This window comes from Salmo salar, chromosome 22, assembly GCF_965601325.2.
Source record: "Salmo salar chromosome 22, fSalSal1, whole genome shotgun sequence".
In the NCBI taxonomy this organism is placed as follows: domain Eukaryota; kingdom Metazoa; phylum Chordata; class Actinopteri; order Salmoniformes; family Salmonidae; genus Salmo; species Salmo salar.
The window spans coordinates 60,051,198-60,078,172 of NC_138312.1; the positions used below are offsets into that span (position 1 = coordinate 60,051,198).

Consider the following 26,975-nt stretch of genomic DNA (forward strand, 5'->3'; position numbering starts at 1 on the left):
AAAGAACATTATAAGGTGGCGCACATTGAGAAATGGATATGTTTTTAATGTAATTGTCTGTTATGTACATGACCGGTGCTACGCTTAAAAGGGTTTCCTGTTTCTTACAGATCTTATCCCGGTTTTAATTTGTTTCCAGTTTTCTTGAGATGTATAGAGAAATAATAATAGGCACCAATTCCTCCGTGGTTCGTTGGACAAAGCCTGGAAATGAATGGCGTTTTTGGATAAACACCGATATTATGGTCTGTGGTTAACACAGGCTTGGGAGATCTTATACTTTTTGTTCTATGAGATAATCTTCATCAGCTAACGTCACTTTTTGTGAATTTTGAAGAATTGATGTTATGAAAAAAGCACTAAAAGGCTTCATAATTCATAAAGGTAACTGACTGATATTATCTCATTGAACAAAACATGAGATCTCCTGAGCCTGTTCATTTTTCAACTCCACAGTTAACTCTGTCACCACAGACAACAACGTCACTCCTTCCAGTCAACAGACACAGTCAACTCCTACTACTCCTTCCTCACCACCTCCTTCCTCATCACCTCCTTCTTCACCACCTCCTTCTTCACCACCTCCTTCCTCATCACCTCCTTCTTCACCACCTCCTTCTTCACCACCTCCTTCCTCACCACCTCCTTCCTCATCACCTCCGTCTTCACCACCTCCTTCTTCACCACCTCCTTCTTCACCACCTCCTTCCTCACCACCTCCTTCCTCACCACCTTACTATCCCTGCCTACTCCTGTATTCCATATACTATGATTCACATTGTGCCCAATGAATTGGGTGGAGTAAAAGGCAAGCAATACTCTGTATTATTCAGCACCCCATGAAATGGCACCATATATCCATTCTACACAGACCCTACTGAGTATTCCCTACAATACTTTTACTGTGGCACCTATTTCATTCACAGTGATTAGCATCGGGGCATTTATTTGACCTTGGAACATGTTTTAAAACCCAAATGTCACTTAAATATGAACACATATGACTAATTCATGTTAATGTTTAGATAATTATTTTTCACATCATGAATAAATTCAGGTATTTGACACTTTTCTACAATTACGTGTGGGGGACTTTTATTTAGAGCGTTTCTTGAAAGTCCGTGACCCGGAGGTACTTTCTTAGTGTTGCTGACGAGACGCTGATCTATAAAACAACAACAGTGGTGCTAATATTGGCACATCTAGCAATGTATTAAAGTCAGGAACCATGGTCAAAGACAAATCCTGTGCCATGCTATTGCGTAGCCTTATGTGACCGTTTGCTGCTTCACTTTTGTCGTGTTTGTAATTATTAGATAAGAAATAGCAGAGCCGGTGAATATACTTTGCATCGCCGGTTAGATAAGTTGGCTGAAATGTCATTCTCAGACTTGTCGTAGGTCCATTTATCTGAAAAGCGCCTTGAAAGCATGACTCTTCCGGCTTTGCAGAACACCAGCGTGCTCTACCGAAGAGTACTGTCACAGTTCCCTCAAGACATCAGCCTCGCATTTGCCTATGGATCTGGAGTATTCAAACAAAATGGAACTAGCCAAGGTCAAATGGGGGTAAGTCATGAGACATAATATTTTATTTAGTATAAGCATGTCATTAGACGAAATGATACGGACTTCGGCAGGAGGCTAGGAAGCCTGGGTGCTCTCTTGCCAAGTTATGGAACCGTCTGTCATGCCAAACTTTGTAAAAGGACAACATGCACGACTAGCAAGAGCGCAGAAATACACTATTATATTTTTATAATAGTTTTGTGTGTGTGTGTGTATATATATATACACACAAAAAGTATGTGGACACCTCTTCAAATTAGTGGATACGGCTATTTCAGCCACACTCGTTACTGACAGGTGTATAAAATCCAGCACACCGCCGTGCAATCTCCATAGACAAACATTGGCAGTAGAATGGCCCGTACTGAAGAGCTCTGTGACTTTCAATGTGGGACTGTCATAGGATGCCACCTTTACAAACAAGTCCAATTTCTGCACTGCTAGAGTGCTGTTATTGTGAAATGGCAGCGTCTAGGAGCGACAACTGCTCAGCCGCGGAGTGTGTAAAAGAAAAACACGTCTTTCCTCAGTTGCAACACTCACTACAAGGCTAAGATCACCATCCACAATGCCAAGCGTCGGCTGGAGTGGCGTTAAGCTCGCCGCCATTGGACTCTGGAGCAGTGGAAACGCGTTCTCTGGCGTGATGAATCACTCTTCACCATACTGGAGTCCGACGGACGAATCTGGGTTTGGCAGATGCCAGGAGATTGCTACCTGCCCCAATAGAATGCTACCTGCCCCGATGCATAGTGCCAACTGTAAAGTTTGGTGGAGGAGGAATAGTAATGGTCTGGGGCTGTTTTTCATGGTTTGGGCCCCTTAGTTCCAGTGAAGGGTAATCAACGCCACAGCACACAATCACATTCTAGATGATTCTGTGCCTCCAACTTTGTGGCAAAAGTTTGGGGAAGGCCCTTTCCTGTTTCAGCATGACAATTCCCCCGCGCTAAAAGCAAGGCCCATACAGAAATGGTTTGTTGAGATCGGTGTGGAAGAACTTGACTGGCCTGAACAGAGCCCTGACCTCAACCCCATCGAACAGCTTTGGTATGAATTGGAATGCCGACTGCGAGCTAGGCCTAATCGCCCAACATCAGGGCCCGACCTCACTAATTCAGCCCTTGTGGCTGAATGGAAGCAAGTCCCGGCAGCAATGTTCCAACATCTAGTGGAAAGCCATCCCAGAAGAGTGGAGGCTGTTATAGCAGCAAAGAGGGGGACCAACTCCATATTAATGCCCATGATTTTGGGAGCAGGTGTCCACATACTTCTGGTCAGGTAGTGTAGATATCAATACAGCGGTTGTTGAAATACAACAATGTGTAACATGACATTGATCAATGAATGTAACTGACAAGATAATCTCTTTTCCCCCTCCCAGAAAAACATGCTGGATTTTGTGTTCGCTGTAGACGATCCAGTCACCTGGCATACCATGAACCTGATGCAGAACAGAAAGCACTACTCTGTGTTAAAGTTCCTGGGTCCGAGGAAGATCAGCTGGATACAGGATGAACATGGAGCTGGGGTGTACTACAACACCTTAGTACCTGTGGATGGAAGGGTAAGCGTGTATGTTTTAAGGTATTCCCTCAACGTCAGTTAGACCAAGGAGCTGATCGTGGAGCACGGCCCCCATCCACATCGACGAGGCTGCAGTGGAGCAGGTCGAGAGCTTCAAGTTCCTCTGTGTTCAAATCACTCGTTTTAAAAATGGTCCAAACATACACGCGCCACAGTCGTGAAGAAGGAGCGACAGTACGTGTTCCTCCTCAGGAGGTTGGAAAAGTTTGGGCCCTTAAATCCTCAGCTGCACCATTGAGAGCATTTTGACTGGCTGCGTCACTGCCTGGTATGGCAATGGCACCACCCTCGATCGCATGGTGCTACAGCGGGTGGTGCGGACAGCCCAGTACTTCACTGGGGCCAAGCTTCCTGCCATCCAGGACATCTATATCAAGAGGTGTGGTAGGAAGGCCCGGAAAAGGCCCACAGGGCCCTACGCGCCCACAGGGCCCTACGCGCCCACAGGGCCCTACGCGCCCACAGGGCCCTACGCGCCCACAGGGCCCTACACGCCCACAGGGCCCTACACGCCCACAGGGCCCTACGCGCTCACTCCATCATCTGATCACGCACCCATACTGACTATACACACTCACTCACATACAAGCAGCTGCTACTCTGTTTATCTTATATCCTGTTCCCTAGTCACCTTACCCCTATACATAAGTCGCTCTGGATAAGAGCGTCTGCTAAATGACGTAAATGTAAATATCTACCTCCATCACTCCAGTATCCCTGTCCCCTATACATATCTACCTTCATCACTCCAGTATCCCTGTCCCCTATACATATCTACCTTCATCACTCCAGTATCCCTGTCCCCTATACATATCTACCTCCATCACTCCAGTATCCCTGTCCCCTTCCCCCTATACATATCTACCTTCATCACTCCGGTATCCCTGTCCCCTATACATATCTACCTCCATCACTCCAGTATCCCTGTCCCCTATACATATCTACCTCCATCACTCCAGTATCCCTGTCCCCTATACATATCTACCTCCATCACTCCAGTATCCCTGTCCCCTATACATATCTACCTCCATCACTCCAGTATCCCTGTCCCCTATACATATCTACCTCCATCACTCCAGTATCCCTGTGCCCTATACATATCTACCTCCATCACTCCAGTATCCCTGTGCCCTATACATATCTACCTCCATCACTCCAGTATCCCTGTCCCCTATACATATCTACCTCCATCACTCCAGTATCCCTGTCCCCTATACATATCTACCTCCATCACTCCAGTATCCCTGTCCCCTATACATATCTACCTCCATCACTCCAGTATCCCTGTCCCCTATACATATTTACCTCCATCACTCCAGTATCCCTGTCCCCTATACATATCTACCTCCATCACTCCAGTATCCCTGTCCCCTTCCCCCTATACATATCAACCTCCATCACTCCAGTATCCCTGTCCCCTATACATATCTACCTCCATCCCTCCAGTATCCCTGTCCCCTATACATATCTACCTCCATCACTCCAGTATCCCTGTCCCCTTCCCCCTATACATATCTACCTCCATCACTCCAGTATCCCTGTCCCCTATACATATCTACCTTCATCACTCCAGTATCCCTGTCCCCTATACATATCTACCTCCATCACTCCAGTATCCCTGTCCCCTTCCCCCTATACATATCTACCTTCATCACTCCAGTATCCCTGTCCCCTATACATATCTACCTCCATCACTCCAGTATCCCTGTCCCCTATACATATCTACCTCCATCACTCCAGTATCCCTGTCCCCTTCCCCCTATACATATCTACCTCCATCACTCCAGTATCCCTGTCCCCCTATACATATCTACCTCCATCACTCCAGTATCCCTGTCCCCCTATACATATCTACCTCCATCACTCCAGTATCCCTGTCCCCCTATACATATCTACCTCCATCACTCCAGTATCCCTGTCCCCTATACATATCTACCTCCATCACTCCAGTATCCCTGTCCCCTATACATATCTACCTCCATCACTCCAGTATCCCTGTCCCCTATACATATCTACCTCCATCACTCCAGTATCCCTGTCCCCTATACATATCTACCTCCATCACTCCAGTATCCCTGTCCCCTATACATATCTACCTCCATCACTCCAGTATCCCTGTCCCCTATACATATCTACCTCCATCACTCCAGTATCCCTGTCCCCTATACATATCTACCTCCATCACTCCAGTATCCCTGTCCCCTATACATATCTACCTCCATCACTCCAGTATCCCTGTCCCCTATACATATCTACCTCCATCACTCCAGTATCCCTGTACATTGTTCATATGGTACTGACCCTGTATATAGTCACCTTACCACAATACATATCTGCATTGTTGGGTTTTGAGTTTGCAAGAAAGGCATTTCCCTGAGCTTAGGACATTTAACTCTTGACACTACTGGACAACAAATCAAATTGTATTTGTCACATGTGCCGAATAAAACAGGTGTAGACATTACCGGGTATTGCTTACTTCACAAGCCCTTAACCCACAATGCAGTTCAAGAAATGGAGTTAAGAAAATATTTACAAAATAAACTAAAGTAAAAAATGTAATAAAGTGACACAATAAAATAACAACGAGGCTAAATACAGGCGGTATCGGTACAGAGTCAGTACGGAGGTACAGGTTAGTTTAGGTCATTTGTAAAGTGACTGCGTAGACAATAAACAGCGAGTAGCAGCAGTGTAAAAACAAAGGTAGCCATTTGATTAATTGTTCAGCAGTCTGATGGCTTGGGGGTAGAAGCTGTTCAGCAGTCTGATGGCTTGGGGGTAGAAGCTGTTCAGCAGTCTTATGGCGTGGGGGTAGAAGCTGTTCAGCAGTCTGATGGCTTGGGGGTAGAAGCTGTTCAGCAGTCTTGTGGCGTGGGGGTAGAAGCTGTTCAGCAGTCTTGTGGCGTGGGGGTAGAAGCTGTTCAGCAGTCTGATGGCTTGGGGGTAGAAGCTGTTCAGCAGTCTGATGGCTTGGGCGTAGAAGCTGTTCAGCAGCCTGATGGCTTGGGCGTAGAAGCTGTTCAGCAGCCTGATGGCTTGGGCGTAGAAGCTGTTCAGCAGCCTGATGGCTTGGGCGTAGAAGCTGTTCAGCAGCCTGATGGCTTGGGCGTAGAAGCTGTTCAGCAGTCTGATGGCTTGGGCGTAGAAGCTGTTCAGCAGCCTGATGGCTTGGGCGTAGAAGCTGTTCAGCAGCCTGATGGCTTGGGCGTAGAAGCTGTTCAGCAGCCTGATGGCTTGGGCGTAGAAGCTGTTCAGCAGCCTGATGGCTTGGGCGTAGAAGCTGTTCAGCAGCCTGATGGCTTGGGGGTAGAAGCTGTTCAGCAGCCTGATGGCTTGGAGGTAGAAGCTGTTAAGGAGCCTTTTGGTCCTGGAATTTACACTCCGTTACCGCTTGCCGTGCGGTAGCAGACTGGAGTCTGACAATATTTGGGGCTTTCCTCTGACACCGCCTTGTATATTTACATTTACATTTAAGTCATTTAGCAGACGCTCTTATCCAGAGCGACTTACAAATTGTATATAGGTCCTGGATGGCCGGAAGCTTGGCCCCAGTGATATACTGGGCTGTCCGCACCACCCGCTGTCCGCACCATGCGATCGAGGGTGGTGCTATTGCCATACCAGGCAGTGATGCAGCCAGTCACCGTTCACACTACCCTCTGTAGCGCCTTATGGTCAGATGCCAAGCAGTTGCCATACCAGGCAGTGATGCAACCGGTCAGGATGCTCTCGATGGTGCAGCTGTAGAACTTTTGAGGAAATAGGGACCCATGCCTAATCATTTCAGTCTCCTGAGGGAGAAAGTGTTGTCATGCCCTCTTCACGACTGTCTTGGTGTGTTTGGACCATGATATTTTGTTGATGTGGACACCAATTAACGTGAAACTCTCAACCCTCTCCACTACGGCCCCGTCGATGCTAATGGAGCATGTCTGCAGGTACCACGTGCCAATCTCATTCCACGCAGGGCCGAGAGTCTGCAGGGCCGAGAGTCTGCAGGTGTTCGCTCCTCCCTTCTACTTGTTTGATGAATTAAGCACACTGACCCTCACCTGGTTGTCTAGGTCTCAGTAAGGAACTCTCCTCACCTGGTTGTCTAGGTCTCAGTAAGGAACTCTCCTCACCTGGTTGTCTAGGTCTCAGTAAGGACCCCTCACCTGGTTGTCTAGGTCTCAGTAAAGAACTCCCCTCACCTGGTTGTCTAGGTCTCAGTAAGGACCCCTCACCTGGTTGTCTAGGTCTCAATTGAAAGTAAAAGAACAAAAATCAGCAGACACTAAGCCCTCCATGGAATGAGTTTGACTCCCATGGTGGGTCACTGCAATATGTATCTTGTTCCCGGACTCACTTCCACCCAAATGCACGGAGAGTCTGGTGGACCAGTGGGTCAAACTTGGCATTTGTTAACCAATAAGAAAGATGTGAGAAACTTCCGGCGCGATAGGCATTGGCTTAATCGTCCTAAACTACCAACCAATCATCTCCCCCCCCACGTGTCTTGGGCACCTCTAAGTTCAGCAGCTGAGCTGAGTCCATACTGCACTGACACGAGGCACAACAGGCAGTTGCTGCTTCATAACTTGTTCAGTTTCCATCCAATTTGTTTGAATGTTAAATGAGGAGACAGAGGCGTTGGTTACTCACATCAGTCTTGTTCAGTACATTATCAATACGTCCGGGTATTTCAAGCACACCGGTAAAAACACTGGAGTTGCAGTAATTAACATTTACCAACAGATGCCATCACTGTTTTCATGCAACTGCTCTAAAATCTGCAGAACAATATGCACATTTTCCCACCATAAATGTGTTCTTATCAAATTGACTTGTTGCGGCTAAAATGTTGTGCGTGAGGTAGTGCACATAAATATAACTTCTGCGGTTAAATACCCATTGTTTCGAATAAAAACAAGTTAAATGGGTTTAACATTGCATTTTCAACCCTACTGATGGGTTTTGTCACAAAGTTCTGCGTTATTTAGCGACTGTGTCCAGTGTGGCCTTGGCATGTCTCTCTCTCTCTCTCTCTGGGCCCATGAGAACAGTTCTCAGATACAGGACGGGTATCGCCTGCATGACGACAATCTGGACCAAAGAGAGACTTTTTTTTTTTTTTTTGGTTGTCAAACGGTAGCCAAGCCTCGATCATCAAGTCACCAGAATAAGACCCTGGATATTTATTGATAAAGGAGCATCAAGCTCATCACCTTGCACTTTCACCACCCTGTGAAGATCATCAGAACTTATTTCATCTGTAGCCTAATAAACTGCTTGGTTTCCTGAGTCCTAGTGCCGCACCATATCATCGCCTGACTCCCAACATTACTTCCATATCATGTTTATTAGATCGATATTTAAAGGTGTTTCCACCGCCGTTTCTCTCATCATTCATTTTACCAACACAAAAAGATCCCACCAAGTTCATCGTATTTCGTTTTTTGTCGACATTTGGAAGGTTGCCCGTCGTGACACTTTTTATCCGACATTTATTCTACTGGCGTAAAAAGGTTGGATGGAAGCCTGGTTTGTGTGATTAAAATAATGTTACTACAGTAGTTAGCTAGCTACCTTTTTTCTTTATTGAAGGATCCTTTGTATTTAGTGTTGCACAAGCTGGTTAGCTTCTCTTTATTATGAAGTGGCTGGCTCTGGCTTAGAGAGATAATGGAGTGTTGGTGTACATTATCAAACGTCAGAAATACCTCTCCTTCAACCACTACATTTTTACATCTATCTAAGACCTCCTCAGCAAAACATTGAATGAATAGCCAGATTTCTTGAGATATTATGTTGACTTATTCTGACAATTTGAGGGTGAAGTGTTGTTGCTAGGTAACAGGCTGAGATTCATGGGGAGATGCTGCCAAGGGAACCGATTGGCTGAAATTAAATGATGACAAATCCTTTACTCAGTAGGTCAGTCCCTCTCAGGCCAGTTTAGCGGTTGATGTCCCAGGTTTATATGCGCTGTGTGCAATAGTCTGGGGATGAGGTTTCTACAATTATAGAAAAACAAGTCAACTTGTAGAGAACTTAGTTAAAAAATAAATGAAAAATATTGGATGTGTCCTTGAGCAGGGCACTTAAACCTAATTTGCTCCAGGGGCGCCGTACTACTATGGTAGACCCTGTAAAACAACACATTTCACTGCACCTATCCAACATCTTGTTTTAATCTGGCTCGTCTCTATAACCTAAAGGTCTTTCTCTCTCTCTCGACAGATAATTAAGTATGGTGTGATCAGTACTGACTCTCTGATTGATGACCTGCTCCACTGGAAGACCCTGTATATTGCTGGCAGACTGCACAAACCGGTAAGTGTTAGTCCCTGTAGCAGAGGTGAGTGTACGTAGAGCAGAGGTTGTTGAGCATGTACATAACCATGATGTTAGTCATGTAATCACAGATAAAACCATGTGATGGAACTATAGGGTTAGTTACAATTCAGTCGTGTACCATGGTTTTGGTACCTGACTGCTGTTGTGTAGGTGAAGATCCTAGTGCAGGGTGAGAACAGGAAGCTGACTATGTTGTTGTGTAGGTGAAGATCCTAGTGCAGGGTGAGAACAGGAAGCTGACTATGTTATTGTTATGTAGGTGAAGATCCTAGTGCAGGGTGGGAACAGGAAGCTGACTATGTTATTGTGTAGGTGAAGATCCTAGTGCAGGGTGGGAACAGGAAGCTGACTATGTTGTTGTGTAGGTGAAGATCCTAGTGCAGGGTGAGAACAGGAAGCTGACTATGTTGTTGTGTAGGTGAAGATCCTAGTGCAGGGTGAGAACAGGAAGCTGACTATGTTATTGTGTAGGTGTAGATCCTAGTGCAGGGTGGGAACAGGAAGCTGACTATGTTATTGTGTAGGTGAAGATCCTAGTGCAGGGTGGGAACAGGAAGCTGACTATGTTGTTGTGTAGGTGAAGATCCTAGTGCAGGGTGAGAACAGGAAGCTGACTATGTTGTTGTGTAGGTGAAGATCCTAGTGCAGGGTGAGAACAGGAAGCTGACTATGTTATTGTGTAGGTGTAGATCCTAGTGCAGGGTGGGAACAGGAAGCTGACTATGTTATTGTGTAGGTGAAGATCCTAGTGCAGGGTGGGAACAGGAAGCTGACTATGTTATTGTTGTGTAGGTGAAGATCCTAGTGCAGGGTGAGAACAGGAAGCTGACTATGTTATTGTTATGTAGGTGTAGATCCTAGTGCAGGGTGGGAACAGGAAGCTGACTATGTTATTGTGTAGGTGAAGATCCTAGTGCAGGGTGGGAACAGGAAGCTGACTATGTTATTGTGTAGGTGAAGATCCTAGTGCAGGGTGGGAACAGGAAGCTGACTATGTTATTGTGTAGGTGTAGATCCTAGTGCAGGGTGGGAACAGGAAGCTGACTATGTTATTGTGTAGGTGAAGATCCTAGTGCAGGGTGGGAACAGGAAGCGGACTATGTTATTGTGTAGGTGAAGATCCTAGTGCAGGGTGGGAACAGGAAGCGGACTATGTTATTGTGTAGGTGTAGATCCTAGTGCAGGGTGGGAACAGGAAGCTGACTATGTTATTGTGTAGGTGAAGATCCTAGTGCAGGGTGAGAACAGGAAGCTGACTATGTTATTGTGTAGGTGTAGATCCTAGTGCAGGGTGGGAACAGGAAGCTGACTATGTTATTGTGTAGGTGAAGATCCTAGTGCAGGGTGGGAACAGGAAGCTGACTATGTTATTGTGTAGGTGAAGATCCTAGTGCAGGGTGGGAACAGGAAGCTGACTATGTTATTGTTGTGTAGGTGAAGATCCTAGTGCAGGGTGAGAACAGGAAGCTGACTATGTTATTGTGTAGGTGAAGATCCTAGTGCAGGGTGAGAACAGGAAGCTGACTATGTTATTGTTATGTAGGTGTAGATCCTAGTGCAGGGTGAGAACAGGAAGCTGACTATGTTATTGTTGTGTAGGTGAAGATCCTAGTGCAGGGTGAGAACAGGAAGCTGACTATGTTGTTGTGTAGGTGTAGATCCTAGTGCAGGGTGGTAACAGGAAGCTGACTATGTTATTGTGTAGGTGAAGATCCTAGTGCAGGGTGGGAACAGGAAGCTGACTATGTTATTGTGTAGGTGAAGATCCTAGTGCAGGGTGGGAACAGGAAGCTGACTATGTTGTGTAGGTGAAGATCCTAGTGCAGGGTGGGAACAGGAAGCTGACTATGTTATTGTGTAGGTGAAGATCCTAGTGCAGGGTGAGAACAGGAAGCTGACTATGTTATTGTTATGTAGGTGAAGATCCTAGTGCAGGGTGGGAACAGGAAGCTGACTATGTTATTGTGTAGGTGAAGATCCTAGTGCAGGGTGAGAACAGGAAGCTGACTATGTTATTGTGTAGGTGAAGATCCTAGTGCAGGGTGAGAACAGGAAGCTGACTATGTTATTGTGTAGGTGAAGATCCTAGTGCAGGGTGAGAACAGGAAGCTGACTATGTTATTGTTGTGTAGGTGTAGATCCTAGTGCAGGGTGGGAACAGGAAGCTGACTATGTTATTGTTATGTAGGTGAAGATCCTAGTGCAGGGTGAGAACAGGAAGCTGACTATGTTATTGTGTAGGTGAAGATCCTAGTGCAGGGTGAGAACAGGAAGCTGACTATGTTATTGTTGTGTAGGTGAAGATCCTAGTGCAGGGTGGGAACAGGAAGCTGACTATGTTATTGTGTAGGTGAAGATCCTAGTGCAGGGTGGGAACAGGAAGCTGACTATGTTGTGTAGGTGAAGATCCTAGTGCAGGGTGGGAACAGGAAGCTGACTATGTTATTGTGTAGGTGAAGATCCTAGTGCAGGGTGAGAACAGGAAGCTGACTATGTTATTGTTGTGTAGGTGAAGATCCTAGTGCAGGGTGGGAACAGGAAGCTGACTATGTTATTGTTGTGTAGGTGAAGATCCTAGTGCAGGGTGGGAACAGGAAGTTGACTATGTTATTGTGTAGGTGAAGATCCTAGTGCAGGGTGAGAACAGGAAGCTGACTATGTTATTGTGTAGGTGAAGATCCTAGTGCAGGGTGAGAACAGGAAGCTGACTATGTTATTGTGTAGGTGAAGATCCTAGTGCAGGGTGAGAACAGGAAGCTGACTATGTTATTGTGTAGGTGTAGATCCTAGTGCAGGGTGAGAACAGGAAGCTGACTATGTTATTGTGTAGGTGAAGATCCTAGTGCAGGGTGAGAACAGGAAGCTGACTATGTTATTGTTGTGTAGGTGTAGATCCTAGTGCAGGGAGAGAACAGGAAGCTGACTATGTTATTGTGTAGGTGAAGATCCTAGTGCAGGGTGAGAACAGGAAGCTGACTATGTTATTGTGTAGGTGAAGATCCTAGTGCAGGGTGGGAACAGGAAGCTGACTATGTTATTGTGTAGGTGAAGATCCTAGTGCAGGGTGAGAACAGGAAGCTGACTATGTTGTGTAGGTGAAGATCCTAGTGCAGGGTGAGAACAGGAAGCTGACTATGTTGTGTAGGTGAAGATCCTAGTGCAGGGTGGGAACAGGAAGCTGACTATGTTATTGTGTAGGTGAAGATCCTAGTGCAGGGTGAGAACAGGAAGCTGACTATGTTATTGTGTAGGTGAAGATCCTAGTGCAGGGTGGGAACAGGAAGCTGACTATGTTATTGTGTAGGTGAAGATCCTAGTGCAGGGTGGGAACAGGAAGCTGACTATGTTATTGTTGTGTAGGTGAAGATCCTAGTGCAGGGTGAGAACAGGAAGCTGACTATGTTATTGTTGTGTAGGTGAAGATCCTAGTGCAGGGTGGGAACAGGAAGCTGACTATGTTATTGTGTAGGTGAAGATCCTAGTGCAGGGTGGGAACAGGAAGCTGACTATGTTATTGTGTAGGTGAAGATCCTAGTGCAGGGTGAGGACAGGAAGCTGACTATGTTGTTGTGTAGGTGAAGATCCTAGTGCAGGGTGGGAACAGGAAGCTGACTATGTTATTGTTGTGTAGGTGAAGATCCTAGTGCAGGGTGGGAACAGGAAGCTGACTATGTTATTGTTATGTAGGTGAAGATCCTAGTGCAGGGTGGGAACAGGAAGCTGACTATGTTATTGTTGTGTAGGTGAAGATCCTAGTGCAGGGTGAGGACAGGAAGCTGACTATGTTATTGTTGTGTAGGTGAAGATCCTAGTGCAGGGTGGGAACAGGAAGCTGACTATGTTATTGTGTAGGTGTAGATCCTAGTGCAGGGTGGGAACAGGAAGCTGACTATGTTATTGTGTAGGTGTAGATCCTAGTGCAGGGTGGGAACAGGAAGCTGACTATGTTATTGTGTAGGTGAAGATCCTAGTGCAGGGTGGGAACAGGAAGCGGACTATGTTATTGTTGTGTAGGTGAAGGTCCTAGTGCAGGGTGAGAACAGGAAGCTGACTATGTTATTGTGTAGGTGTAGATCCTAGTGCAGGGTGGTAACAGGAAGCTGACTGTTATTGTGTAGGTGTAGATCCTAGTGCAGGGTGGGAACAGGAAGCTGACTATGTTATTGTGTAGGTGAAGATCCTAGTGCAGGGTGAGAACAGGAAGCTGACTATGTTATTGTTATGTAGGTGAAGATCCTAGTGCAGGGTGGGAACAGGAAGCTGACTATGTTATTGTTGTGTAGGTGAAGATCCTAGTGCAGGGTGGGAACAGGAAGCTGACTATGTTATTGTGTAGGTGAAGATCCTAGTGCAGGGTGAGAACAGGAAGCTGACTATGTTATTGTGTAGGTGAAGATCCTAGTGCAGGGTGGGAACAGGAAGCGGACTATGTTATTGTTGTGTAGGTGAAGGTCCTAGTGCAGGGTGAGAACAGGAAGCTGACTATGTTATTGTGTAGGTGTAGATCCTAGTGCAGGGTGGTAACAGGAAGCTGACTGTTATTGTGTAGGTGTAGATCCTAGTGCAGGGTGGGAACAGGAAGCTGACTATGTTATTGTGTAGGTGAAGATCCTAGTGCAGGGTGAGAACAGGAAGCTGACTATGTTATTGTTATGTAGGTGAAGATCCTAGTGCAGGGTGGGAACAGGAAGCTGACTATGTTATTGTTGTGTAGGTGAAGATCCTAGTGCAGGGTGGGAACAGGAAGCTGACTATGTTATTGTGTAGGTGAAGATCCTAGTGCAGGGTGAGAACAGGAAGCTGACTATGTTATTGTGTAGGTGAAGATCCTAGTGCAGGGTGAGAACAGGAAGCTGACTATGTTATTGTTATGTAGGTGAAGATCCTAGTGCAGGGTGGGAACAGGAAGCTGACTATGTTATTGTGTAGGTGAAGATCCTAGTGCAGGGTGAGAACAGGAAGCTGACTATGTTGTTGTGTAGGTGAAGATCCTAGTGCAGGGTGAGAACAGGAAGCTGACTATGTTATTGTGTAGGTGTAGATCCTAGTGCAGGGTGGGAACAGGAAGCTGACTATGTTATTGTGTAGGTGAAGATCCTAGTGCAGGGTGGGAACAGGAAGCTGACTATGTTATTGTGTAGGTGAAGATCCTAGTGCAGGGTGGGAACAGGAAGCTGACTATGTTATTGTGTAGGTGAAGATCCTAGTGCAGGGTGAGAACAGGAAGCTGACTATGTTATTGTGTAGGTGAAGATCCTAGTGCAGGGTGGGAACAGGAAGCGGACTATGTTATTGTTGTGTAGGTGAAGGTCCTAGTGCAGGGTGAGAACAGGAAGCTGACTATGTTATTGTGTAGGTGTAGATCCTAGTGCAGGGTGGTAACAGGAAGCTGACTGTTATTGTGTAGGTGTAGATCCTAGTGCAGGGTGGGAACAGGAAGCTGACTATGTTATTGTGTAGGTGAAGATCCTAGTGCAGGGTGAGAACAGGAAGCTGACTATGTTATTGTTATGTAGGTGAAGATCCTAGTGCAGGGTGAGAACAGGAAGCTGACTATGTTATTGTTATGTAGGTGAAGATCCTAGTGCAGGGTGGGAACAGGAAGCTGACTATGTTATTGTGTAGGTGAAGATCCTAGTGCAGGGTGAGAACAGGAAGCTGACTATGTTATTGTTGTGTAGGTGAAGATCCTAGTGCAGGGTGGGAACAGGAAGCTGACTATGTTATTGTTGTGTAGGTGAAGATCCTAGTGCAGGGTGAGAACAGGAAGCTGACTATGTTATTGTGTAGGTGAAGATCCTAGTGCAGGGTGAGAACAGGAAGCTGACTATGTTATTGTTATGTAGGTGAAGATCCTAGTGCAGGGTGGGAACAGGAAGCTGACTATGTTATTGTGTAGGTGAAGATCCTAGTGCAGGGTGAGAACAGGAAGCTGACTATGTTATTGTTGTGTAGGTGAAGATCCTAGTGCAGGGTGGGAACAGGAAGCTGACTATGTTATTGTTATGTAGGTGAAGATCCTAGTGCAGGGTGAGAACAGGAAGCTGACTATGTTATTGTGTAGGTGTAGATCCTAGTGCAGGGTGGGAACAGGAAGCTGACTATGTTATTGTGTAGGTGAAGATCCTAGTGCAGGGTGAGAACAGGAAGCTGACTATGTTATTGTGTAGGTGAAGATCCTAGTGCAGGGTGAGAACAGGAAGCTGACTATGTTATTGTTGTGTAGGTGAAGATCCTAGTGCAGGGTGGGAACAGGAAGCTGACTATGTTATTGTTGTGTAGGTGAAGATCCTAGTGCAGGGTGGGAACAGGAAGCTGACTATGTTATTGTGTAGGTGTAGATCCTAGTGCAGGGTGGGAACAGGAAGCTGACTATGTTATTGTTGTGTAGGTGAAGATCCTAGTGCAGGGTGGGAACAGGAAGCTGACTATGTTATTGTGTAGGTGTAGATCCTAGTGCAGGGTGGGAACAGGAAGCTGACTATGTTATTGTGTAGGTGTAGATCCTAGTGCAGGGTGGGAACAGGAAGCTGACTATGTTATTGTGTAGGTGAAGATCCTAGTGCAGGGTGAGAACAGGAAGCTGACTATGTTGTGTAGGTGAAGATCCTAGTGCAGGGTGGGAACAGGAAGCGGACTATGTTATTGTTGTGTAGGTGAAGGTCCTAGTGCAGGGTGAGAACAGGAAGCTGACTATGTTATTGTGTAGGTGTAGATCCTAGTGCAGGGTGGTAACAGGAAGCTGACTGTTATTGTGTAGGTGTAGATCCTAGTGCAGGGTGGGAACAGGAAGCTGACTATGTTATTGTGTAGGTGAAGATCCTAGTGCAGGGTGAGAACAGGAAGCTGACTATGTTATTGTTATGTAGGTGAAGATCCTAGTGCAGGGTGGGAACAGGAAGCTGACTATGTTATTGTTGTGTAGGTGAAGATCCTAGTGCAGGGTGAGAACAGGAAGCTGACTATGTTATTGTGTAGGTGAAGATCCTAGTGCAGGGAGAGAACAGGAAGCTGACTATGTTGTGTAGGTGAAGATCCTAGTGCAGGGAGAGAACAGGAAGCTGACTGTTATTGTGTAGGTGAAGATCCTAGTGCAGGGAGAGAACAGGAAGCTGACTATGTTATTGTGTAGGTGAAGATCCTAGTGCAGGGAGAGGAAGATCCTAGTGCAGGGTGAGAACAGGAAGCTGACTATGTTATTGTGTAGGTGAAGATCCTAGTGCAGGGTGAGAACAGGAAGCTGACTATGTTATTGTGTAGGTGTAGATCCTAGTGCAGGGTGAGAACAGGAAGCTGACTATGTTATTGTGTAGGTGAAGATCCTAGTGCAGGGTGAGAACAGGAAGCTGACTATGTTATTGTGTAGGTGAAGATCCTAGTGCAGGGTGGGAACAGGAAGCTGACTATGTTATTGTGTAGGTGAAGATCCTAGTGCAGGGTGGGAACAGGAAGCTGACTATGTTATTGTTGTGTAGGTGAAGATCCTAGTGCAGGGTGAGAACAGGAAGCTGACTATGTTATTGTGTAGGTGAAGATCCTAGTGCAGGGTGGGAACAGGAAGCTGACTATGTTATTGTTATGTAGGTGTAGATCCTAGTGCAGGGTGGGAACAGGAAGCTGACTATGTTATTGTTGTGTAGGTGAAGATCCTAGTGCAGGGTGGGAACAGGAAGCTGACTATGTTATTGTGTAGGTGAAGATCCTAGTGCAGGGTGGGAACAGGAAGCTGACTATGTTATTGTGTAGGTGAAGATCCTAGTGCAGGGTGGGAACAGGAAGCTGACTATGTTATTGTGTAGGTGAAGATCCTAGTGCAGGGTGGGAACAGGAAGCTGACTATGTTATTGTGTAGGTGAAGATCCTAGTGCAGGGTGGGAACAGGAAGCTGACTATGTTATTGTGTAGGTGTAGATCCTAGTGCAGGGTGGGAACAGGAAGCTGACTATGTTATTGTTATGTAGGTGAAGATCCTAGTGCAGGGTGAGAACAGGAAGCTGACTATGTTATTGTGTAGGTGAAGATCCTAGTGCAGGGTGAGAACAGGAAGCTGACTATGTTATTGTTGTGTAGGTGAAGATCCTAGTGCAGGGTGGGAACAGGAAGCTGACTATGTTATTGTTGTGTAGGTGAAGATCCTAGTGCAGGGTGAGAACAGGAAGCTGACTATGTTATTGTTGTGTAGGTGAAGATCCTAGTGCAGGGTGGGAACAGGAAGCTGACTATGTTATTGTGTAGGTGAAGATCCTAGTGCAGGGTGGGAACAGGAAGCTGACTATGTTATTGTGTAGGTGAAGATCCTAGTGCAGGGTGGGAACAGGAAGCTGACTATGTTATTGTTATGTAGGTGTAGATCCTAGTGCAGGGTGAGGACAGGAAGCTGACTATGTTATTGTTGTGTAGGTGAAGATCCTAGTGCAGGGTGGGAACAGGAAGCTGACTATGTTATTGTGTAGGTGAAGATCCTAGTGCAGTGTGGGAACAGGAAGCTGACTATGTTATTGTGTAGGTGAAGATCCTAGTGCAGGGTGGGAACAGGAAGCTGACTATGTTATTGTGTAGGTGAAGATCCTAGTGCAGGGTGGGAACAGGAAGCTGACTATGTTATTGTGTAGGTGAAGATCCTAGTGCAGGGTGGGAACAGGAAGCTGACTATGTTATTGTGTAGGTGTAGATCCTAGTGCAGGGTGGGAACAGGAAGCTGACTATGTTATTGTGTAGGTGAAGATCCTAGTGCAGGGTGGGAACAGGAAGCGGACTATGTTATTGTGTAGGTGAAGATCCTAGTGCAGGGTGAGGACAGGAAGCTGACTATGTTATTGTTGTGTAGGTGAAGATCCTAGTGCAGGGTGGGAACAGGAAGCGGATTATGTTATTGTTGTGTAGGTGAAGATCCTAGTGCAGGGTGGGAACAGGAAGCTGACTATGTTATTGTTGTGTAGGTGAAGATCCTAGTGCAGGGTGGGAACAGGAAGCTGACTATGTTATTGTTGTGTAGGTGAAGATCCTAGTGCAGGGTGGGAACAGGAAGCGGACTATGTTATTGTTGTGTAGGTGAAGATCCTAGTGCAGGGTGAGAACAGGAAGCTGACTATGTTATTGTGTAGGTGAAGATCCTAGTGCAGGGTGGGAACAGGAAGCTGACTATGTTATTGTTGTGTAGGTGAAGATCCTAGTGCAGGGTGGGAACAGGAAGCTGACTATGTTATTGTGTAGGTGAAGATCCTAGTGCAGGGTGGGAACAGGAAGCTGACTATGTTATTGTTGTGTAGGTGAAGATCCTAGTGCAGGGTGGGAACAGGAAGCTGACTATGTTATTGTGTAGGTGAAGATCCTAGTGCAGGGTGGGAACAGGAAGCTGACTGTTATTGTGTAGGTGAAGATCCTAGTGCAGGGTGAGAACAGGAAGCTGACTATGTTGTGTAGGTGAAGATCCTAGTGCAGGGTGGGAACAGGAAGCTGACTATGTTATTGTGTAGGTGAAGATCCTAGTGCAGGGTGAGAACAGGAAGCTGACTATGTTGTGTAGGTGAAGATCCTAGTGCAGGGTGAGAACAGGAAGCTGACTATGTTATTGTGTAGGTGAAGATCCTAGTGCAGGGTGGGAACAGGAAGCTGACTATGTTATTGTTGTGTAGGTGAAGATCCTAGTGCAGGGTGGGAACAGGAAGCTGACTATGTTATTGTGTAGGTGAAGATCCTAGTGCAGGGTGGGAACAGGAAGCTGACTATGTTATTGTGTAGGTGTAGATCCTAGTGCAGGGTGGGAACAGGAAGCTGACTATGTTATTGTTGTGTAGGTGAAGATCCTAGTGCAGGGTGGGAACAGGAAGCTGACTATGTTGTGTAGGTGAAGATCCTAGTGCAGGGTGGGAACAGGAAGCGGACTATGTTATTGTGTAGGTGAAGATCCTAGTGCAGGGTGAGAACAGGAAGCTGACTATGTTATTGTGTAGGTGAAGATCCTAGTGCAGGGTGAGAACGGGAAGCTGCGTGCTGCGTTGGTGGGGAACCTGAAGAGCGCTGTGACTGCCTCCTTCCTCATGCTGCCTGAGAGCTTCTCTGAAGAGGACCTGTTCCTGCAGATTGCTGGGCTCTCCTACGCTGGTGACTAGACGTTTTAGTTACATTTGAATTATTCAGGGCAGCTTACCATTACTTCATTTTAAATAAAGTAAACAAACACCTATCACTGAAAGTAAAAAACACTTTTAAAGTAGCTGCTATCTGCAAAGTCAATGTTTTTACCTCTTTCTCCCTAAGCTGTTGACTAGTCTAACATTACTAAAGCTTACCGTCTGCTTCCCAGTCAAAATGTTGTTAAGTTTTTGTTAGTTTTAGTGTTCGGGCAGGGTTTTTTTCCCAGCTGTTTGAGCACACAATTAGTTTTTATTGAGGCAAGCTGAAAGTTTGGTAGCTGAAGTCTACTCCCCTTCTTCAGTGATTGGTCAACAGTAAGGATTCTTTAATTAAGTGGGGGGTTTTTTGTCATTCAACGAGAGACTACAAGTTTTCATGTACATTTTTTCACTTGAGAAATACTGCACCAAACATCTTAGTTAGATGTAAAATTGCGCAACTAAGACCTCAGCAAAAACATAAAACAAGAAATAATGTAATTAATGTTGATCTTTGATTTAATTCTGACTATTTTGAGGAAATGTTATGGCTATGTTGTTGTACGGCGTATGAAAAGGGACAAAGAGTCATATTTTTTTCTGGTTTTCTAAGGAAATTTCTTTTTAAGGGACTAAGCGAGGCACAGACGTTTGTGTCACCTAACCGAGTTCTACTAGGACCAAACCCAAGCTAGTCTTCCCTGTGGCTCAGTTGGTAGAGCATGGTGTTTGCAACGCCAGGCTTGTGGGTTCGATTCCCACGGGGGGCCAGTACAAAAAAAATATATAATAATAAATGTATGAAATGTATGCATTCACTACTGTAAGTCGCTCTGGATAAGAGCGTCTGCTAAATGACTAAAATGTAAATGTATTATGCAAACGCTTTAATTCTAGACCCGTGTTGCATCCCAATTCACCACCCTTGAATAATTAATTTATATGCATTTAAAAATGGTGGAAACTTCCTTCGCAACGCTTACACCAATCATATGCTTTTAAATCCATGACAGGGAGTGAAAACGCAGCTCACACGGTGAGAAGGGTAGAGAATATTGGTTATTAGTCTACTGTTCTGCTGGTTGGTTGTGAATCTGTTTGCTGTCTCCCCCCCCCCCCCCCCCCCCCCCCCAAAGGGGATTTTAGGATGGTGATTGGAGAAGACCGTTCCAAGGTGGCTAACATTGTCAAGGAAAACGTCCAACACTTCCGCATCCTGTACAACAATATTCTGCAAGAGTGTCCACAGGTGGTGTACAAGCCGCAACAGGGGAAACTGGAGGTGAGAAGTGTGTGTGTGTGTGTGTGTGTGTGTGTGTGTGTGTACACAAGCCTCAGCAGGGGAGGCAGGAGGTGAGAAACACAGGTCTGGCCTCCATCCCAATTGTGTGAATACATTCGATATCAGGGCTCTCTAACACTGTTCCTGGAGAGATACCCTCCTGGAGGTGTGTTGTAGTTGAATAAGTCTGGAGGGTCAGTTTGTCTAGCTGACGCCCCTTCCCTGGGACCCCTAACCAGCTGACGCCCCTCCCCGGGACCCCTAACCAGCTGACGCCCCTCCCCGGGACCCCTAACCAGCTGACGCCCCTCCCCGGGACCCCTAACCAGCTGACGCCCCTCCCCGGGACCCCTAACCAGCTGACGCCCCTCCCCGGGACCCCTAACCAGCTGACGCCCCTCCCCGGGACCCCTAACCAGCTGACGCCCCTCCCCGGGACCCCTGTCCAGCTGACGCCCCTCCCCGGGACCCCTGACCAGCTGACGCCCCTCCCCGGGACCCCTGTCCAGCTGACGCCCCTCCCCGGGACCCCTAACGTGTGTTTGTGTTCTAGGTGTGTAATATGCTGCGTGTAAATCTTCCAGGTGGATAAGAGTCCAGAGGGTCAGTTTGTCCAGCTGATGGCCCTCCCCAGGACACTGCAGCAGAGGATCACACGACTGGTGGACCCGCCAGGGAAGAACCGGGACGTGGAGGAGATACTACTACAGGTGGCTCAGGACCCAGACTGTGGTTCTGTGGTGCAGCAAGGTATGTAGTCCAGCGGCCAAGGAGGTGGACCTGTAGCTAAAGGTTGCCGGTTCGAATCCTGGGCAAGGCGATGAAACAAGGGGTGAATCGATCTGACATGGAATCATTAAATCTCATTTTTCAACCACTCCACAAATTTTTTTGTTAACAAACTATAGTTTCGGCAAGTCTGTTAGGACATCTACTTTGTGCATGACACAAGCAATTTTTCCAACAGTTGTTAACAGACAGATTATTTCACTTATAATTCACTGTATCACACTTCCAGTGGGTCAGAAGTTTACATACACTAAGTTGACTGTGCCTTTAAACAGCTTGGAAAATTCCAGAAAATGATGTCATGGCTTTAGAAGCTTCTGATAGGCTAATTGACATCATTTGAGTCAATTGGAGGTGTACCTGTGGATGTATTTCAAGGCCTACCTTCAAACTCAGTGGCTCTTTGCTTGACATCATGGGAAAATCAAAAGAAATCAGCCAAGACCGCAGAAAATAAATTGTAGACCCCCACACTGAAAGTACCACGCTCATCTGTACAAACAATAGTACGCAAGTATAAACACCATGGGACCACGTCTCCTAGAGATGAATGTACTTTGGTGCGAAAAGTGCAAATCAATCCCAGAACAACAGCAAAGGACCTTATGAAGATGCTGCAGGAAACGGGTACAAAAGTATCTATATCCACAGTAAAACGAGTCCTATATCGATATAACCTGAAAGGCCACTCAGCAAGGAAGAAGCCACTGCTCCAAAACCGCCATAAAAAAAGCCAGACTACGGTTTGCAACTGCACATGGGGACAAAGATGGTACTTTTTGGAGAAATGTCCTCTGGTCTGATGAAACAAAAGTAGAACTGTTTGGCCATAATGACCATCGTTATGTTTGGAGGAAAAAGGGGGAGGCTTGCAAGCCGAAGAACACCATCCCAACCGTGAAGCACGGGGGTGACAGCATCCTGTTGTGGGGGTGCTCTTCTGCAGGAGGGACTGGTGCACTTCACAAAATAGATGGCATCATGAGGCAGGGAAATGATGTGGATATATTGAAGCAACATCTCAAGACATCAGTCAGGATGTTAAAGCTTAATCGCAAATGGGTCTTCCAAATGGACAATGACCCCAAGCATACTTCCAAAGTTGTGGCTAAATGCCTTAAGGACAACAAAGTCAAGGTATTGGAGTGGCCATCACAAAGCCCTGACCTCAACCCTATAGAAAATTTGTGGGCAGAACTGAAAAAGCGTGTTAATCCTTTTTACTAGGATTAAATGTCAGGAATTGTGAAAAACTAAGTTTAAATATATTTGGCTAAGGTGTATGTAAACTTCCAACTTCAACTGTGTATATAAACCCTGGATTGCTGATGCTATGTATTGGCCATGGAGAGGCTTTGAAGCCACCGGTCGGCCATATTGGTCCTTCCCAGTAGTAATAGTCCGCCATAGGAATACATGGAATTCTACAGTAAGGGCAAAATTACATGTATTTTGTTGTTGTTGTAGTGGGTCCAATAACATGAGTAATTTCAACAACAAAAAATGTTTAGATTGAAAAAAAAAAAAAAAGAATTGTTTAGCGCGCATAATATAATTTAAAAGTATGCATTAAGGTGTGTAAACGTGGAAGGTGAATAAACGTGTAATAAATGAATATAGACATTAAAGGAGAAATCCACTCGTTCCTCTAATTTAGTGTCACATAACACTAATAGGTGAGAACAGTATTTTTTTTTTTTTGTGAACAAATGTTTCATTTTGTCATTACAGTAAGGTGGAAATCGTTGTGAAAATCTGTTTCGGCTCAAGTCGACTACAAAAACTCACAATGCAATGCGCTCTCTATGGGCTGGCTGGCTAGCTAGCTGGCTATGATCAATGGCTCATTCGAGAGAAGACAACCTCCCGCGTTTGTGACATCGGCCGGTATTAAATCTGACATGTATGATAGACGTTTTTCGCGATCTAAAAGTCGTATTCCTATTGACTTGAGATTCAATAGACTATCTTTCTGTCAGTTCTGCATTGATATCAATGTGAGGATACTCTTTCACTCCGGTCAGCTCTCTTGAGGTTTATTGCGACGCTACGTCATACCGGACTAATTTCTGCCTGCTTGAACTGCAATAGCTCCGATACACATGAAATGACCCAGGGAATCGATGGAACATCCGCTCAGAGATGCACAAAAACAATATAACATTCAAAGTGGGTCAATGTTTACTTTTAATAAATGCATGCTTTCAAAACGGTAAAGGGAGTACCAAGATGGAGGGTGCGGTGGCTTCAAAACAGTGCCCACTACCAGTAATGGTATGTATGTATGTATGTATGTATGTATGTATGTATGTATGTATGTATGTATGTATGTATGATCATTGAGCCACTCATCTCTTTCCTTCTGTTTCTTTTCTACAGGGATATCGTCAATAGTGAAGTCTTCAAGCATAACTCAGACTGCCAAAGGAATCGCCACGGCTGGTAAAAAAAAAAAAAAAGATTAGTTTGCCTCTATTATATATTTAATTCATTGAGGATATCAACACACAGTGCAGATGTACAGGTTTACCTGACTGTGTTCTCCTCATACAGGGCTGCTGAAGTCGCTGTCCTATAGCACCAAGAAGCTCCAGAAGATGTGGAAGGGCTGGAGAATGAAGACACCCTGATCCTCCCAGTTATATTTAAGCAATAAGGCCTGAGGGGGTGTGGTATACGGCTAAGGGCTGTTCTTACGTACGTACGAACGACGCAACGCGGAGTGCCTGGACACAGCCCTTAGCCGTGGTATATTGGCCATATATCAAACTCCCGAGGTGCCTTATTGCTTAAATATAACTGGTTACCGATGTAATTAGAGCAGTAAAAATACATGTTTTGTCATACCCGTGGTATACGGTCTGATATACCACGGCAATCAGCATTCAGGGCTCGAACCACCCAGTTTATAAATGGTTATATACTGTACAGTCCCTTTCTGCCTGGATGAACTGAAATACCAACCTGTTCCCCTTGGGGGGGTCATTGTTCAAGAAGATGCAGCATCACAGAAAGTTTTAGATTTGAAATGTGTTGTTTACAACATATATACGATACTCTGTCATGCACAATAGGGAATTGTTACATTTGTATCTGCAGCGTTGTGAATGTTTCACCTAACTGAATACAACCCAGTTACACAAAGAGGTCCTTTTAAAATGAAGCCCTGTTTCCCTGCACCCATCTTAATCTACATGTCTATAGGGTCTGTTGCCAGTTTTAATCGGCCATTACCTGGGGTGTATTAATCTACATGTCTATAGGGTCTGTTGCCAGTTTTAATCGGCCATTACCTGGCGTGTATTCATTCCGCCAAACCAAACTTTTTAGTTGCAGATGTTTCGTCAAACAGAACAAAACCGGGAGTGCTGAGCGGATTAAGAGAAATTTTGTTGGAGGCGGCTTATGGTAGACGAATTAACATTCAATTCTATGGAAACAGCTCCGGTGAACATTCTTGCAATCAGCGCGCTCCCTCAACTTGACATCTGTGGCATTGTGTTGTGACAAAACTGCACATTTTTAAAGTGGCCTTTTGTCTCCAGCAAAAGGTGCACCAGTGTAATGATCGTGCTGTTTAATCAGTTTCTTGATATGCCACACCTGTCAGGTGGATGCATTACTAACACTGCATCACTAACAAATTTGTGCACGAAATTTGAGAGAAATAAGCTTTTTGTGCATTTCAGGGATATTTTACTTCAGCTCAAGAAACATGGGACCAACACTTTTTTTTTTTTTTTTTTATATGTTGCGTTTTTATATTTTTCTTCAGTGTACAATGACCATAATCCATTGCACGCCTACTTGTCTGGTCTGTGTGGTGCAGACATGAAGAGACAGAAGAACACGGTGATCGAGAGCAGCTGCTTTGTGAGGTATCTCTACCTGAAAATACATGTTCCAAGTGAGTGGTAGTTGGTATTCAGCAGTCATAACAGCCATATTTACTTTGAAGAACTACTAAAATACAGATTTTTGTCAGACAGCATAGACAGCAGCTCTATAGCGATGAGATGACTTGGAATTCAAATAATAAAGTTATCATATAGACCTAAAACAGCAGAAATACTTTATTAAAGTAATGTGAATAAATGACGGTTAAGAGATGAGCAGTAATGGACAGTACCGTCATGGGACTTATTGTTTTATTCTGTGTCAACCCATAATGCATTTCATGTCGAAACAAAAATAATTGAAACCAACATCGAAAACCAGGCACAAGGAGGGACCTACCTGAATTTGTCTAATAGAAACTCTCACCAAACTAAAATGTTTTGTTTGGCAGACTGAATACTCCCCTGGATAACACCATGGTACATTGTGTGTCACCCACAATGATGTAGGGTGTAAGTGACTTTTTAGTGCACTTGAAAAGAGAATGAAAGAAACAGTATGTCACTTATATCTTTGTAAAATGGCAGTTTTTATGAGAATGGATTAAAGTGTTATCACCTTGCTTCTCAGTGTCATTGTCTCTCCAACCCCCACTGTACTTAACTCAAACGTTTTTTCCACATTATAGACGGGTTAGCTGACAACGAAAACAATGGGGCAGAATGCAGTGTGTTGTGATTCTGAACGGTCAAAGAGCTAGCGACAATGACAAGAAGCTGCCATGTGGGGAGTCATGGGTGGCTTGTTTTTTATCTTTTGATTGTCACGTCTATGCTAATATGGTTAAAATTCACAGTAGCTTGCTAACCAACAACTGGAATGATGTATTTGAGACAAGTGCTCATTGCGCAAATGTATGTTTTCAATAAACATTAAAGATAAAATATAGTTTAGATGTTGTAGCCAATCAAAGCCAACCCCATCTTGTTTTGCTCCATAGTTGCGCGTGTTTGTTGCTAAACAACCAAGCAGTCTTTTTCTATGTTCTTGTGTTTTATGATTTGGATCATGTGTGTGCGTGTGACTAGAGAGAGCTAGTGCTAAATAAAATGGTTTGTTTCCCTTATCTGCTGAATCACTAGACATGTGAAAGGAATTGTTATTCTAGAAGCACATGGACAACGCTATTGAAATACAGAGTTAAGCCTAGTTAGTTTATTACATTAAAATGGGCTTTGCTCTGGGCCTGTTAGGGCACATGATTTCTTAGAGTATATATTGACGATCACATTTAATGTGCATCCCCGCATCCTACGCGGGATGGAAACAGGATTCACCCCCCCCCAAAAAATCTACCAACTTCTGTTAAAAAAATAAAACAAAACAGAACTGATCCCTACACTGGCTCAAGGGGAACTTGGGAGGGCAGGTCTTCCAGTACCCCTTGCAAGTCTT

General features: G+C 45.3%; 1 protein-coding gene across 2 annotated transcripts; it reads left to right on the top strand.

Moving 5' to 3' along the window:
• Positions 1–1,145: 1,145 nt before the first annotated feature.
• tamm41 (TAM41 mitochondrial translocator assembly and maintenance homolog) lies at positions 1,146–26,142 on the top strand. 2 transcript variants are annotated; one of them, XM_045705819.2, is made up of 8 exons: positions 1,146–1,568; positions 2,953–3,135; positions 9,381–9,473; positions 19,451–19,601; positions 20,749–20,894; positions 21,479–21,644; positions 24,063–24,125; positions 24,237–26,142. In XM_045705819.2, exons 1-8 carry the CDS (start codon positions 1,431–1,433, stop codon positions 24,311–24,313), a joined length of 1,017 nt encoding a protein of 338 aa, XP_045561775.1. In that variant the 5' UTR covers positions 1,146–1,430; the 3' UTR covers positions 24,314–26,142. The 2 variants fall into 2 exon arrangements, with proteins under 2 accessions (XP_045561775.1, XP_045561776.1); XM_045705820.2 differs by having other exon boundaries at positions 20,749–20,861.
• The last annotated feature ends 833 nt before the right edge of the window (positions 26,143–26,975 follow it).